Source organism: Hyperoodon ampullatus (assembly GCF_949752795.1).
Source record: "Hyperoodon ampullatus genome assembly, chromosome: 1".
NCBI lineage: Eukaryota > Metazoa > Chordata > Mammalia > Artiodactyla > Ziphiidae > Hyperoodon > Hyperoodon ampullatus.
The window spans coordinates 85,976,610-85,994,248 of record NC_136914.1 but is presented as its reverse complement, the minus strand read 5'-3'; the positions used below and the strand labels follow the sequence as shown (position 1 = coordinate 85,994,248).

The 17,639-nt window shown below is 37.8% G+C and overlaps 1 protein-coding gene across 1 annotated transcript in view; it reads right to left on the bottom strand.

The window, feature by feature from the left end:
* Positions 1–16,968, bottom strand: part of GRXCR1 (glutaredoxin and cysteine rich domain containing 1) — a gene marked incomplete at both ends in the record, with an annotated part of 129,437 nt that extends 112,469 nt beyond the window's left edge. The window contains one exon of the mRNA XM_079704255.1: positions 16,585–16,968. Within this exon, the coding sequence (XP_079560381.1) occupies positions 16,585–16,968 (384 nt within the window). The remainder of the gene's footprint in view (positions 1–16,584) is intronic.
* Between the last annotated feature and the right edge of the window lie 671 nt (positions 16,969–17,639).

Genomic DNA, 17,639 nt, shown 5'->3' with positions numbered 1-17,639 from the left:
AATTAGGATGCATGACCTCTTCAGGACAAATGACTCCCCTACTGATAAAAAGTTTCTGGCACTATAAGAGTTATGTACAAGGATCATTTTTAAAAAACGTAATAAGAAGAAACCCATGGAGTCATCCTCTAAGGCTGACATAGTCTATGTCACAAACACTTATACATCATTTGTCTCTCTCTTCTTTTCATATTAGATTAAGACTACTAGTTTAATTTTATTGCTTCCTAATACTTAGTAAAATACACTTGCCACTTCATTAAGGATTCTTAATATTCTTTAAATTTATTTCTTCACTCACTTGATATTACTCCATGCTGATAATGTGCCATGCTCAAAACTGTGTTCTGCTGACTCAGTAAGGTACTGAAATATGGGGGGGTGGGGGGTGGTGGTGGTATAACACCAGAGTCCAAAAGGATTTTAACAGCCTGGACTAACACAATAAAATTATATTCTGTTGAAAGTAGAGTCTTGTACATATATACAGAAAGGAAACTAACAAAACAGTATTACATTAAATGAAAAATACATGTTTTATGGGACTGAAAGCTTAAACTTCATGAATCTTTTCATTGAGAAAAGATGATTAAGTGAGTCAAAAAGATAAGGTCTTCTTTGCAGAAATATTATAGAGAAAATTCAGGCATCTGACTAAAGGCTGGACACTAGTTGCTCAGTGGATAAGAGCTCAATCTCTGGAGTCAAACGTTCTGGTAGTTATATCACTTATCATCCTGTGACTTTGATGAAGGTACTCAATATCCATGAGCTTGGACCAGTTTGCTTCTGCAGCTTAACAGACCACCCCAAACTGAGTGGAATACAGACATAAGCACTTATTGCTTGCTCATGAGTCTGAGTGGGGACTAACAATCTAGGATCTAGGCTAAGCTCTGCAGGGCTTGGCTTCAAGCTGTTGTTGGGTCCAGGTCTGTTCTTTGTATCTCTCACTCTTCTAGGACCAGCCAGACTCCTGTAGCATGTCCTTCTTTTGGTGATGGAAGGAGTGCAAGAGGCAAACCCTAAAATGCAAGCACATTTCAAGCCTCTGCATGTGCTACATCTGTTACCATCCCATTGTCCAATGGGAGTCATGTGGCCAGACTAAAGTCACTCCTGTCTTCAGGTAGCCATGGCAGAAGTGTGTCAGTGTACTACAGGGAAAGGGAAAAAACAGCCAATAATTTAATCTACCACAAAGCCCTAGTTTTCTCATAGACAAAATAAGCTTACCACACCTACGAGGTGTGGTAGGCAGACTAATAGCCACCCCAAAATGACCATGCCCTAATCCCCACAATCTGTGAATACATTACCATAAATGGCAAAAGAGATTTTTCAGAGTGACTATGTTAAGGATCTTAAGATAAAAAGATTAGCCTGGGGCTTCCCTGGTGGCACAGTGGTTGAGAGTCCACCTGCAGATGCAGGGGACGCGGGTTCATGCCCCGGTCCGGGAAGATCCCACATGCCGCAGAGCAGCTAGGCCCGTGAGCCATGGCCACTAACCCTGCGCGTCCGGAGCCTGTGCTCCTCAATGGGAGAGGCTGCAACAGTGAGAGGCCCGCGTACCGCAAAAAAAAAAAAAAAAAAAGATTAGCCTGGATTACTCAGGAGAGCACAACATAATCATAAATACCTTTATAAGAGAAAAAGGGAAGTGGAAGAGTTAGAAAAGAGATGTAACAGTGGAAGCAGACATCACACGAGCCAAGGAATGTGAGCCTCCAAAAGCTGGAAAAGGTAAGGAATGGATTCTCCCCTAAAGCCTCCAGAAGGAATATAGCCCAGTTGAAACCTTGATTTTAGCTCCCTAAGACTCATTTCAGACTTCTGACCTCTAGAACTGCAAAGCAATAAACTTGTGTTGTTTTAAGCCACTAAGTTTGTAGCAATTTGTTTCAACAGCAACAGGGAACTAATACATTAGGTAATTATCATTGCTCAGTCCTTCCTAAATATGGATACTGCAGGCTTTATTTTTCACATAACCAGCATGACTAATCTGGATGTCAAAAGCCCTGCTTTTCATTTCAGAGGAAAATTATGAGTCCTGTGTCATTGAAAAGGGAAGTATTTACTTGGGACCGTTTGGAAGAAGTACAGCAGAATCTTGGGACATGAGAGGACATCACTTCTGCCAGATGCTCCATAAGCAATGTGCTGATAGCTGTCAAAGGAAGGTGCTCAGGAGACAGCCAAAAGGGACATGTGAACCTGGCTCTACACCAAAAGCACCATGCAGGTGAGGAGAGCTGCTCTGCAAGCATGGGCTGCTTCTAGGGCCCCTGTAAGCAGGGTTGCCTGCAGCTTCTCCATGCTGACCCAGTTCTAATCCATGAAGCCCCAACCCCCAACCTCTAGACCCACTGACTTCCTCTAAGGTCATAGCCCATCCACCTCTTCTCCCCTTCCTAAGATGACCCTCATTTAGTCTCCACTGGTTTGGGACTGTGACTTCTCCCTATTCTCTTTCCACTGACCTGTTAGAGCATAATTCGCCAGCGCCTACTCTTCTAACACAGACTGTCTCTTGCAAATCAATACCTTGGCTTTCATTCCTCTATCCACCTGTGGACTAGTCAAGCTTTCAGAGTTTTCATATAATAAAGATATTTAATTTCCGTATCATTAGTTACATAAAAGATACATAAAGGAGCAACTTAATTCTTTCATGGCCTAATTTTATTGTTTAAGAATCAATAAAATAAGGAATACTCCTCTAATTTGGTCTATTAACTATAGGGGAGAGTTACATGGACAAAAATTACATCTATTTCTTCCCTTCTAATGAAAGGTTCTAAGACATAAATAATTTGTCAGGGGGAACCTTCAAGATGGCAGAGAAGTAAGACGTGGAGATCACCTTCTTCCCCACAAATACATAAAAAATACATCTACATGTGGAAAAACTCCTATAGAACACCTACTGAAGGCTGGCAGAAGACCTCAGACTTCCCAAAGGCAAGAAACTCCCCACGTACCTGGGTAGGGCAAAAAAAAAAAAAAAAAAGAAAAAACAGAGACAAAAGAATAGGGACAGGACCTGCACCTCTGGGAGGGAGCTGTGAAGGAGGAGAAGTTTCCACACACTAGGAAGCCCCTTCACGGGTAGAGACTGCAGGTGGCGGAGGGGGGAAGCTTCGGAGCCACGGAGGAGAGCGCAGCAACAGGGGTGCAGAGGGCAAAGCGGAGAGATTCCCGCACAGAGGATCGGTGCCCACCGGCACTCACCAGCCTGAGAGGCTTGTCTGCTTACCCGCCGGGGCGGGCGGGGGCTGGTAGCTGAGGCTCTGTCGGATCCCAGGGAGACGACAGGGGTTGGCTACGTGAACTCAGCCTGAAGGAAGCTAGTGCACCACAGCTAGCCGGGAGGGAGTACAGAAAAAACTCTGGACCTGCCTAAGAGGAAAGAGACCATTGTTTTGGGGTGCATGAGGAGAGAGGATTCAGAGCACTGCCTAACCGAGTTCCAGAGATGGGCGCGAGCCGTGGCAATCAGCGCAGACACCAGAGACAGGCATGAGACGCTAAGGCTGCTGCTGCTGCAGCCACCAGAAGCCTGTGTGCAAGCACAGGTCACTACCCACACCTCCCCTCCCAGGAGTCTGTGCAGCCCGCCACTGCCAGGGTCCTGTGATCCAGGGACAACAAATGGCGCACCTCAGGCTGGTGCAATGTCTCGTCGGCCTCTGCCGCCGCAGGCTCGCCCCGCATTCCATACCCCTTCCTCCCCCGGCCTGAGTGAGCCAGAGCCCCTTAATCAGCTGCTACTTTAACTCTATCCTGTATGAGCGGAGAACAGATGCCCTCAGGCGACCTACACGCAGAGGCGGGTCCAAATCCAAAGCTGAACCCCGGGAGCTGTGCGAACATAAAAGAGAAAGGGAAATCTCTCCAAGCAGCCTCAGAAGCAGCGGATTAAATCTCCACAATCAATTTAATGTACCCTGCATCTCTGGAATACCTGAATAGACAATGAAAAATCCCAAAATTTAGGTGGTGGACTTGGGGAGCAACTGTAGATTTAGGGTTTGCTTTCTGCATCTAATTTGTTTCTGGTTTTATGTTTATCTTAGTTTAGTATTTAGAGCTTATTATCATTGGTAGATTTGTTTATTGATTTGGCTGCTCTCTTCCTTTTTAAATTTTATATATATATATATATATATATATATATATATATATATTATTTTCTTTCCATTTTCTCTTTTTGTGAGTGTGTATGTGTATGCTTCTTTGTGTGATTTTTGTCTGTATAGCTTTGATACTATCATTTGTCCTAAGGTTCTGTCTGTCCGTTCTTTCTCTGTTTGTATGTTTGGGAGTTTATTCTCGTTTTTTTTTTTTGTATAGTTTTTAGTGCTTTTTATCATTGGTGGATTTGTCTTTTGGTTTCGTTGCTCTCCTCTTGCTTTTTTAAATTACTATTTATTTTTAATTTTTAATAAATTTTTTAATTTTTAATTTTAATAACTTTATTTTACTTTTTTCTTTCTTTCTTTCTTTTTTTCTCTCCCTTTTCTTCTGAGCTGTGTGGCTGACAGGGTCTTCATGCTCTGGCCGGGTGTCAGGCCTGAGTCTCTGAGGTGGGAGAGCTGAGTTCAGGGCATTGGTCCGCCAGAGATCTCCCAGTCCCATGTAATATCAAATGGTGAATGCTCTCTGAGAGACCTCCATCTCAACGCTAATACCCAGCTCCACTCAATGACCAGCAAGCTATAGTGCTGGACGCCCTATGCCAAACAACTAGCAACACAGGAACACAACCCCACCCATTAGTAGAGAGGCTGTTCAAAATCATAATAAGTTCACAGACACCCCAAAACACACCACCAGACATGGTCCTGCTCACCAGAAAGACAAGATCCAGCCTCATCCACCAGAACGCAGGCACCAGTCCCCTCCACCAGGAAGCCTATACAACCCACTGAACCAACCTTAGCCACTGGGGACAGACACCAAAAACACTGGGAACTACAAACCTGCAGCCTGCGAAAAGGAGACCCCAAACACATTAAGTTAAGCAAAATGAGAAGACAGAGAAATACACAGCAGATGAAGGAAGAAGGTAAAAACCCACTAGACCAAACAAATGAAGAGGTAATATGCAGTCTACCTGAAAAAGAATTCAGAGTACTGATAGTAAACATGATCCAAAATCTTGGAAATAGAATGGAGAAAATATAAGAAATGTTTAACAAGGACCTAGAGGAACTAAAGAGCAAAGAAACAACGATGAACAGCACAATAAATGAAATTTAAAATTCTCTAGAAGGAATCAATAGCAGAATAACTGAGGCAGAAGAAAGGATAAGTGACCTGAAAGATAAAATAGTGGAAATAACTACTGCAGAGCAGAATAAAGAAAAAAGAATGAAAAGAACTGAGGACAGTCTCAGAGACCTCTGGGACACATTAAACACACAAACATTCGAATTATAAGGGTCTCAGAAGAAGAAGAGAAAAAAAGGGACTGAAAAAATATTTGAAGAGATTATAATTGAAAACTTCCCTAATATGGGAAAGGAAATAGTCAGTCAACTACAGGAAGCACAGAGAGTCCCATCCAAGGAGAAACACACCAAAACACATATGAATCAAACTATCAAAAATTAAATACAAAGAAAAAATATTGAAAGCAGCAAGGGAAAAGCAACAAATAACATACAAGGGAATCCCCATAAGGTTAACAGCTGATCTTTCAGCAGAAATTCTGCAAGCCAGAAGGGGGTGGCAGGACATATTTAACATGATGAAAGGCAAAAACCTACAACCAAGATTACTCTACCCAGAAAGGATCTCATTCAGATTCGAGAGAGAAATTAAAATCTTTACAGAAAAGCAACACCTAAGAGAATCCAGCACCACCAAACCAGCATTACAACAAATGCTTAAGTAACTTCTCCAGGCAGGAAACACAAGAGAAGGGAAAGACCTACAATAACAAACCCAAAACAAATAAGAAAATGGTAATAGGAACATACATATCGATAACTACCTTAAACGTAAATGGATTAAATGCTCCAAAAAAAAGACAGACTGGCTGAATGGACACAAAAACAAGACCCATATATATGCTGTCTACAAGAGACCCAATTCAGACCTAGGGACACATACAGACTGAAAGTGAGGGTATGGAAAGAGATATTCCATGCAAATGGAAATCAAAAGAAAGCTGGAGTAGCAATTCTCATATCAGACAAAATAGACTTTAAAATAAAGACTATTACATGAGACAAAGAAGTACAGTATATAATGATCAAGGGATCAATCCAACAAGAAGATATAAAAATTGTAAATATTTATTCACCCAACATAGGAGCACCTCAATACACAGGCAAATGATAACAGCCATAAAAGGGGAAATTGACAGTAACACAGTCATAGTAGAGGACTTTAATACCCCACTCTCACCAATGGAAAGACATCCCAAATGAAAATGAATAAGGAAACACAAACTTTAAATGATGCATTAAACGAGATGGACTTAATTGATATTTATTGGACACTCAACCCCAAAACAACAGAATACACTTTCTTCTCAAGTGCTCATGGAACATTCTCCAGGACAGATCATATCTTGGGTCACAAATCAAGCCTTGGCAAATTTAAGAAAATTGAAATCATATCAAGTATCTTTTCTGACCACAACGCTATGAGACTAGATATCAATTACAGGAAAAAAAAATCTGTAAAAAATACAAACACATGGAGGCTAAACATTTTGCTATTAAATAACCAAGAGATCACTGAAGAAATCAAAGGGGAAATCAAAAAATACCTAGAAACAAATGACAATGAAAACACAATGACCCAAAACCTCTGGGATGCAGCAAAAGCAATTCTAAGAGGGAAGTACATAGCAATACAATCCTACCTCAAGAAACAAGAAACGTCTCAAATAAACAACTTAACTTTACACCTAAAGCAATTAGAGAAAGAAGAAAAAAAAAACCTCAAAGTTGGGAAAAGGAAAGAAATCATAAAGATCAGATCAGAAATAAATGAAAAAGGAAGGAAACAATAGCAAAGATCAATGAAACTAAAAGCTGGTTCTTTGAGAAGATAAACAAAAGTGATAAACCACTGGCCACACTCATCAAGAAAAAAAGGAAGAAGACTCAAATCAATAGAATTAGAAATGAAAAAGGAGAAGTAACAACTGACACTGCAGAAATACAAAGGATCATGAGAGATTACTACAAGCAACTATATGTCAAAAAAATGGACAACCTGGAAGAAATGGACAAATTCTTAGAAAAGCACATCCTTCCATGACTGAACCAGGAAGAAATAGAAAATATAAACAGACCAGTCACAAGCACTGAAATTGAAACTGTGATTAAAAATCTTAAAACAAACAAAAACCAAGGACCAGATAGCTTCACAGTCAAATTTTACCAAACACTTAGAGAAGATCTAATATCTATCCTTCTCAAACTCTTCCAAAATATAGCAGAGGGAGGAACACTCCCACATTCATTCTACAAGGAGGGAGGAACACTCCCAAACTCATTCTACGAGGCCACCATCACCCTGATACCAAAACCAGACATGTCACAAAAAAGAACCCTACAGCCCAATATCACTGATGAACATACATGTAAAAATCCTCAACAAAATACTAGCAAATAGAATCCAACAGCACATTAAAAGAATCATACACCATGATCAAGTGGGGTTTATCCCAAGAATGCAAGGATTCTTCAATACATGCAAATCAATCAACGAGAAACATATTAACAAACTGAAGGAGAAAAACCATATGATCACCTCAATAGATGCAGAAAAAGCATTCAACAAAATTCAACACCATTTATGATAAAAACCTCCAGAAAGTAGGCATAGGGGGAACTTACCTCAACATAATAAAGGCCATATATGACAAACCCACAGCCAACATCATTCTCAATGGTGAAAAACTGAAACCATTTCCACTAAGATCAGGAACAAGACAAGGTTGCCCAATCTCACGACTCTTATTCAGCATAGTTTTGGAAGTGTTAGCCACAGCAATGAGAGATGAAAAAGAAATAAAAGGAATACAAATCAGAAAAGAAGTAAAGCTGTCGTTGCTTGCAGATGACATGACACTATACATAGAGAATCCTAAAGACATTATCAGAAAACTACTAGAGCTAATCAATGAATTTGGTAAAGTAGCAGGATACAAAATCAATGCACAGAAAATTCTTGCATTCCTATACACTAATAATGAAAAATCTGATAGAGAAGTTAAGGAAACACTTCCATTTACTATTGTAAGGAAAAGAATAAAATACCTAGGAATGAACCTACCTAAGGAGACAAAAGACCTGTATGCAGAATACTATAACACACTGATGAAAGAAATTAAAGATGACACAAACAGCAGGACAGATATACCATGTTCTTGGATTGGAAGAATCAATATTGTGAAAATGACTATACTACCCAAAGCAATCTACAGATTCAATGCAATCTCTATCAAACTACCAATGGCATTTTTCCCAGAACTAGAACAACAAATTTCAAAATTTGTATGGAAACACAAAAGACCCCAAATAGCCAAAGCAATCTTTAGAAAGAAAAACAGAGCTGGAGTAATTAGGCCCCCAGTCTTCAGACTGTACTACAAAGCTACAATAATCAAGATAGTATGGTATTGGCACAAAAACAGAAATAGAGATCAATGGAACAGGATAGAAAATGCAGAGATAAACCCACACACATATGGTCACCTTATCTTTGATAAAGGAGGCAAAAATATACAATGGAGAAAAGATAGCGTCTTCAGTAAGTGGTGCTGGGAAAACTGGACAGCTACATGGAAAAGAATGAAATTACAACACTCCCTAACAGCATACACAAAAATAAACTGAAAACGGATTAAAGACCTAAATGTAAGACCAGACACTATAAAACTCTTAGAGGAAAACATAGGCAGAACACTCTATGACATAAATCACAGCAAGATCCTTTTGGACCCACCTCCTAGAGAAATGGAAATAAAAACAAATATAAACAAATGGGACTGAATGAAACTTCAAAGCTTTTGCACAGCAAAGGAAAACATAAACAAGATGAAAAGACAAGCCTCAGAATGTGAGAATATATTTGCAAATGAAGCAACTGATACAGGATTAATCTCTAAAATATACAAGCAGCTCATGCAGCTCAATATCAAAAAAACAAACAACCCAATCCAAAAATGGGCAGAAGACCTAAATAGACATTTCTCCAAAGAAAATATACAGGTTGCCAACAAACACACAAAAGAACTCTCAACATCATTAATCATTAGAGAAATGTAAATCAAAACTACAATGACGTGCCACCTCACACTGGTCAGAATGGCTGTCATCAAAAAGTCTACAAACAATAAATCCTGGAGAGGGTGTGGAGAAAAGGGAACCCTCTTGCACTGTTGGTGGGAATGTAAACTGATACAGCCACTAAGGAGAACAGTATGGAGGTTCCTTATAAAACTAAAAATAGAAATACCATACGACCCAGCAATCCCACTACTGGGCATATACCCTGAGAAAACCATAATTCAAAAAGAGTCATCTACCACAATGTTCACTGCAGCACTATTTACAATAGTCAGGACATGGAAGCAACCTAAGTGTCCATCGACAGATGAATGGATAAAGAAGACGTGGCACATATATACAATGGAATATTACTCAGCCATAAAAAGAAGCAATATTGAGTTATTTGTAATGAGGTGGATGGACCTAGAGACTGTCATACAGAGTGAATTAAGTCAGAAAGAGAAAAACAAAGACCGTATACTAACCCATAAATGTGGAATCTAAAAAAAAAAAAAAAATTGTTCTGAAGAACCTAGGGTCAGGACAGGAATAATGATGCAGACGTAGAGAATGGACTTGAGGACATGGGGAGGGGGAAGGGTAAGCTGGGACGAAGTGAGAGAGTGGCATGGACATATATCCACTACCAAATGTAAAATAGATAGCTAGTGGGAAGCAACTGCATAGCACGGGGAGATCAGCTCGGTGCTTTGTGTCCACCTAGAGGGGTGGGATAGGGAGGGTGGGAGGGAGATGCAAGAGGGAGGAGATATGGGGATATATATGTATGCATATAGCTGATTCACTTTGTTATACAGCAGCAACTAACACAATATTTTAAAGCAGTTATACTCCCATAAAGACATTAAAAAAATTTGTCAGCAGTTAGGTGAGATAATGAATGATTAGAAAAATAAAATTAAGTAAAGAGATCTAAATTCTTAGTTGAATGGATTTGTACACATAAATAAAATTTCCTTAACCAAAAATTTTTGCATGGTATTTTATTCTTTGTATCATTTTGAAAATTCCTTCCTGGCAATAATGACTGAAGGATTGATATATTTTTATAGTGTGTCAATTTATAGACTATTAAATGTTTATATTGCTTTATACAATATTCAGAATACTGGATTTAGGAGAATGATCAGAAATCTGCAAGCATGAATAGGCCAGCAGATGATATTTTTCTAGTCCTACTCTTATACTGTTTTTATGAAGTTTGGAAACACTGGGTACTAATTTCCTAATTATGTGGTAACCATGGTCTGCCAGTAGAGTTCATTAAGTTGTTTCAAGTCATCTTGTGGAATCTGTGGGTTTGCTCAGCATGTTGTTCTAAAGTCAAAATTAAGATAGATTCATGGGATTTATCTTCCAGCAATTAAAACAAAGCTTCCACAAATTTAAATATCACGATGATACAAGAATTCTGATAAGTTGATGAAAATGAGAGATATTCCAATTTAGATATTTCTTGCACTAAGGAGAGAAAATTTTAATAAGATTCACAAGACTTGGATAAGTGAGTGCTAATAGTCAGAGTCACCATTCCTGACTTTAGGGGACTTTTAGGTAATCTTGGGAACAGATTACCCTTCAGTTCTTGGGCCTAGATCAGAACAACATTAGAAAGAAAACAAGAGAAGCTGAAGAAAGGAATCTAATATAATGATGGTCTAACAAGAGAAAGACTAAAACCGAGAAAAATATAAGCATTGGAGAAGTGAAAAATGGGTGGCAGAGGCTATGATAGGCCAACAAGAAAACAGAGGAGGGGAATCCTCTAGAGATGGGAAACAAAGTCAAGTGTAGTATCTGAATTCTTCCAGGAATCACTTTACACAACCATTCATTATACACTACTGAATATTCCATGAAGGCTGGAATTGGATTTTATTCCTCATCTTATCTAGCATAGTGCCTGCTCCATAATAGATATGCAGTAAATGGTTATTAAATAAATGATTGAATGAATATTAAAGATAACTCACATCAGAAATAATTTATTGGAGCAAGCTACCAATACTTCACCATGCAAACTCTATTCCTATTCAATACAGGAAATCTCCAAAGATAAAGAGATGGAAAAGAAGGAAATAACCACTAAGAGAATGTCACTGAATTCATTAACTCAAAGTAAGGATATTTATTGAGGTCCTAATTAGTGTCAATGTCAAATGCTGTGATAAAGAGTAGCAAAGTGATGGTATGTGGAAGGTGGTCACAGTACTCTGTAGTTTACAACAATTCTTTAATTGTACACAAATAATATAGCAGTAGTACCAACTTATTTTTTGGTGCTCTTTTTCTGCTTCTTGGATGATGTCACCTAATTTCTTAATGTAGCTTTCTGCATCGTTTGAAATTGTATCAAAAAATCCTAGGATTTCTTGCCTACTAAGCTAAGAAGGCAATATTCCATTAGTAGATGCTTGCTTTGATAGACTATTGCATAAGAATTTCCCTGGATAAATGTGATTTTAAATCCTACAACTTAATGTTTCATATACAGAAAAGAGCTCAAATTGTAGTTAATTGATTAATAACGATACTACCTTATAGAGTTGTTATGAGGAATAAATATGTCAATGCACATAAATAATGAGAACAGTGCCTGGCATTCAGGAAGTACTTAAGCAGTGTTTACTATTATTCTTGCTGTTGTTTTTCCAGAGTGGTCCACATAAACCACTGAGACTAAAGAGTCAAGAGTATCACTTCCTTTTTTCTGGAATATTATCTTATTACCAAAGCTAGATTCAGTGAACCAGAGATGGATAAGAAGTATGACCTGAAACTTCTGTTAATACAGATTAATGGCTGCATGCTAAGGTCAGTGAGCAAAGCTGAGCAGCTGTCTTCCTTGAGTGAACCTAGCCATCCCCCTGTAGTCTCAACTCCTCCAATCTCATGACACTTCAATCAAATGATGCTATAGAAATGATGTTTTGATAAATTTTAAAAGTATAATTTAAAACTGGATGGAAGCTATTTAACTGCAGAAAAACCTCCCCTAGGTGAAGGTTGAACATTCAATAAATGATAAATTTTCAAAGCTGCTAACCAAATGCTGAAGTTTCATAAGACCAGATGATATCATAACATGATATATTTAGTCTTGTAAATCTTCATATTCGTTATTATTATAACATTTCAAAAGGTAAAGTTGGGAATTTTATAGAGCATTATACTTTTAAAAACTAACAAAGCCAAAACAGCAAAAGGCAGAATTCTAGCTTTGGGCCAAACAATTAATTTCTCTGATATTCAGTTATTTTAAAACAGACATCATCATAATAATAATATCCTGTTTATTTCACAAAATTTTGGATACAATTAAGTAAAATAATGTCTGTAAAACCCTTTGCATAATGTAAATTGTTCTGCAAGTGCATTATTATTTTTATTTTATTTTTCTTGAAATGTTAGAATGCTCATAAATATGAGCACAATGGCCAGAGGTATGCATGTATATACATAGATGGAGGTTAATGTCTAATTCAAGTTCTTATAAAGGAGCCAGCAAATTATAGTATGTGCTGTAATTACCTTCCTTCTTTGCATCTATTTTTCTCTAATACAGTAATGTTAAATTTGTAGAAAAAGAGGGAACTAAAATTATGGAAATTATAGTACGTGATTCTAACAGAGTATGCTTACAAAGTTTGAGGATAAGGTCAAGAAAAGATTACCATCTGAAATGTAATCTCGTAAAAATAAATTAGAAAAATTAATGACCTTAATTGTCTGTATCATTGACCCACCCTAAGAGACTTTGGAAATAATGTTGCTGCTAAGAGCAAGGTGTATCTCAAATTCAATCATGTGAACTGGGTGGAGAGCTATGAGCTATGCAGTTGTTTTGCAATTTGCCTTGCATGAGATAAAAAGGAATAATTTTTTAAAATAAAAAATAATCTCTCTAAAATTTTCAAATAATGGGTAAAGTTATTATCAGATAGAAACATCATTACAGCACAATTTCTTAAAGAGAACTAAAAAAGAACACCTATATCAGAGAATAATGGTAAGATTTCTAGGCCTGTTTCTAAACAAACTAGTGATGGATAAATTAGGATACCAATAGGAAACATGCCTATCAGTATACCTGTATTTATCTTTGCCTCAGGAAATACCCTCCTGGTGATCTAACCTGATCAGAAAAAAAAAAATCATAGATCAATACATATCTTCTTCATTTTCCTCATTAAACATTGAAGCCATAAAGAACACTAAGGAATATTTTTTATTAAAATTTCCTTTTACATCTAGGTCAATAATTCTCTTTACTGTACGTAAGAACAACCTAAACAGTTTCTAATACATGCCCATTTCCAGGCCATGACTAGATTCTAGGTTTTCAGATTTCCAAATTGGCCTCTCTTAAGCATTACATTCTTGTCATCTCTGAGAGAAATGAAAAAGTCAGGCATCTGAAAAGCCATAACTTAGACCAGCTCCAGGCTCTTAAGTGATTCACCAACGAACCACAGTCTATAAGGGCCACCTGATCATCCAGGTGACCTTTTCTCTCCTGGCCCATCAGTACCCTTAAAAACCTTGATTAATACTGCATATTCTCAATTACCCAGAATTCTATAGGGTAAATTAATTGACAAACGAAATGAAAATTTGTTCTAATGTCTCTTTTACAGACAACTTTCTAAATAAGTGCTGCTAAGAAGTGTAAACGTTTGGAGCAAATAATTTCAATGGCTATTCTCTGTACAGTTGAAATTTTTGCAAAGCACATGCCAATGTTTTATGAGACAGCAATAACATAATGGAAAACTAACAGAGAGGAAGCAAAGTGATTTACAGGGTCTTTGAAAGATATTATTTGTATTTAGGGCTCCCTCTCAAGTTTCAGATTGAGTGCTTTAAGATTTTATAACCTAAAAAGGGAAGAAAAACTTGACTGTTTCTTCAATCACAGTTCCTTTCTTCAATAAGATTGGCTGTGCATTGGAACCTTAATCAAATATCCAAGATATGACTCCTGACTCCTCACTTTTCCTCACTGAAAGAAATTGCTACATTACAGCTACATCTAATTAAGTTTGCTGCTTACTTTCCAAGGAATTCGGAAAATATACAGAGATCCAGGGAAGAGTCACATCTGGCCCCTATATCACACTTAGGGGAGTAATTGAATGGTAACTTCTGCTTTTACCCCCTGGGGCTTCTCTGCTACTGTATTGTGGGATGCCTGTGGGCGTGACCTACTCAGTCATCCTAAGACATATGCCTAAGTTATTTGTCATCCGTTATGACATACACATCTCTTAGCAAGCAGCAAGTATCCAAGTCAGCTCTCAACATAACGCTGTGTAGATTGCACTGCACAACTCTAAGCGGTGCTGCTCACACAGTGATGTGAATGGAGCCCCTTAGAATAGTGCAGCTGGCAGCCTGATCCAAGGTAGGAGCTCCTTTAACATTTTATCCTGGAGAGATGGGAGAATATTCCCATGATGATGATGGCAATGATAATGATGATGAAACTAATGACGATGGCCCAAATTTGTGAATACCTACAATGTGCTGATTACTGTACAATTATTTTTAAAAAAGAATGACCAAAAGAAATTGATTAAATATCAGACTTTGAGGGACCTCTGCTAGGAACCATGATTGTTTTCTTAAAGCATGGGGTAAATGGGATGTGGTTAAATTATTAGAAAATGACAGATTTTTCTTCTCCAAAAAAGGGTGGGATGGAATTATGCATAAAAATATAAGTAAATATTGTAACCTAATCTAGTACTAAATTTGGACTTTGGAAGTTCTTCTATTTCCTCCTTGTGAATATACAGCAGTATCAGGATAAAGCCATAGGGAGGAAAAGCTCTTCTCTCATAGGCTTTGAAGATTTAAGGTATTTACTCATAAATGATAGGTTTCTTGAGAGATTTGAACAACAAATTCAAATCTAAGTACTAAAATTGGTACAGCAGTTTTGTAAATAATCCTCCAAATCATACAGCAATTGAAATCATGACAAGCTAAATTAATTACAAGAATGCAAACATTTTTAAACAATTGTTACAGAGTCTTGGTCTACACTTTAGCAATAACAATTTCTGCATTGGGTGAAACACAGAGGCCACTAAGATGAACTCAACCCAATGACTAGAAATCCACACAGGATTGCTTCCATCCAACCTAGTAAAACGCAGTCATCAGTTTCTGATTTTTGGTTCTCAACCCCCTCCCCTAATCTGTGAAATCCTTCATGGGTAAATTCTATAAATGAAAAAATCCTTTGCTTTTAACTGCTTTTATCCTTTGATTTCTTTTCTAAATCTTCATGATGTGACTTTTTCAAATACTTCATTTAAATGAAAAATAAGTGTCTGGTTAAAATCCCCACCACTCCCGTGTTGTTATATAATGTCAAGGCATTGAATAATTCATCACAAGAGATTATTTTATTTAAATATTGAGAATAATATAAAATGATATTACAATGAAAAATACTGGCTTGCTACCTTAATGGTAGTGATTATGAATTCCATTCCTGAAATAATGATGCCTGTTTTTAACAGAAAATCATTTCACCAATGCTTCCAGGCAATTTCAAAAACTTAACATAAGATCACTGTCAAAGGCCCAGGACCTGAATAATATATTCCTACATTACTGCGCAGAATCTATCATATCTTAAGGGCTAATTTTTTACTATAAAATCTGGATCTCAATCTGTACATTTATAGAATAATTGTTTCAAGTGCTGCTCTAGAGTTCTTAAGCAAATTAATGGAGAAATCCACCTCAGATGAAATCTGCAACCTCCCCAGGAACGGGAGGAAGCCTTTATATCTGCATAACATTCCAGCTGAATCCAACTCCACTGAATGCAGTACTCAGCCTTTTCTGGTTTAAATATCTATACAAGTGATGATAAATGCTAAACTGGTGTCTTAAGGATGATTAACTAGAAATTAACTCCTAAGCTTTGCTCAAACGCTTTGAAGACTACAGTCTGTCTTCTTCCCTTCCTTGGCTAAGAAACAGATATATTGTTTTAGTCATTACACCCTAGAAGATGACTACCTAAATGTTAGGAATTTGGCTTTGAGAAGTCAATCTAGTTTGCTAAGCATATGACCTTATTTTTAATCAATAACTGTTGAGACAATATCCTCGACGTAGAAGTGACTCATGAAGTATGTAGGAAACATGAATAAGAGAGGTTTGCTTTAAACTGGATAACAGAGATGTGTTGAGATGGTGAATTAGAAACAAAGATGAGGAAGTACAAAGTACAGAGACTTACCTGTAATACTTTGGTCAGATTGTTAAATAGAGCTTGTCCAGCACTGACTTTATATTTAACACCTCTTACTGTGCCATTTTTGCTTAAAATGTTGACTCTTCTTGTACCAAACCCCTTCTCGCTGGCAGCCCTTGCTAACACCAGCAAGTTATCCTGGTCATTCTCCTGCTCGTCCCCTTCCGATCCTATGTGGCCATTCTGCTGTCCATCAGACTCACTGAGTCCATCTATGCCACAGACACTGGCACATTCAGAATCCACAGAGCCTGCCGGTCGCCCATCTTCATATACCTCCTTCAGAACTCGCCCACTGTGAGAGGACGCGATCCGAAACCGGACTTTCCGTGACCTGTCATTTTCTGGCTTCATCTCCCTTTTTAGCATGGTCCCATCCACATAATAAGCTGTTCACATAATTCTGGTTCCCTGGTTACTGCATTAGTCCACTTTCCATATAACAATACCAGAGCTTAATTCTAGTGACAGCAGCACTCATATGAAACTAACATCAAAACGAAAGAAGATTCCCAAGAACTTACAGTGCATCTCTGCTATTAATAATGAATGTGTGTGTGTGTGCTATGGTTACCTTTAAACTAAAACCTGCAAAGTGATCCGAGCCTTTAAATATTAAATAGCCATGGTGGACGCTTTAACAAGACAAGTGCAAGAAAGTAGCATGCAATGAAACAGAAAATAAGTATGGGGCAAGGAAATTAAAGATTTGAACTTTGAAGCCAGTGGTGAGTGTTGAAAAGGATCTTAGCAGCAGAAATACCTCTAACAGCTCAGAATGGAGACCAGGGATAAAATATGGAATCAAATGTGTAGGATGGGAGGTGTCATAGTCTTCTCACAGTGCTTATTCCTTCCGTCTTTCATGCTCTTTAAAAAGGGTAGTGAACATATTACATGCCTGCATAGAGCTATCAATATTAGCTCTTACTAAATCATCAGTTAGACTTCATCCATGTTGCATATGATGAATTTTCAATCTACACCTTCATCTTCATGCACAAGTAGTTTTACTGAAGAACAGCTTTTTAACAGGTTAT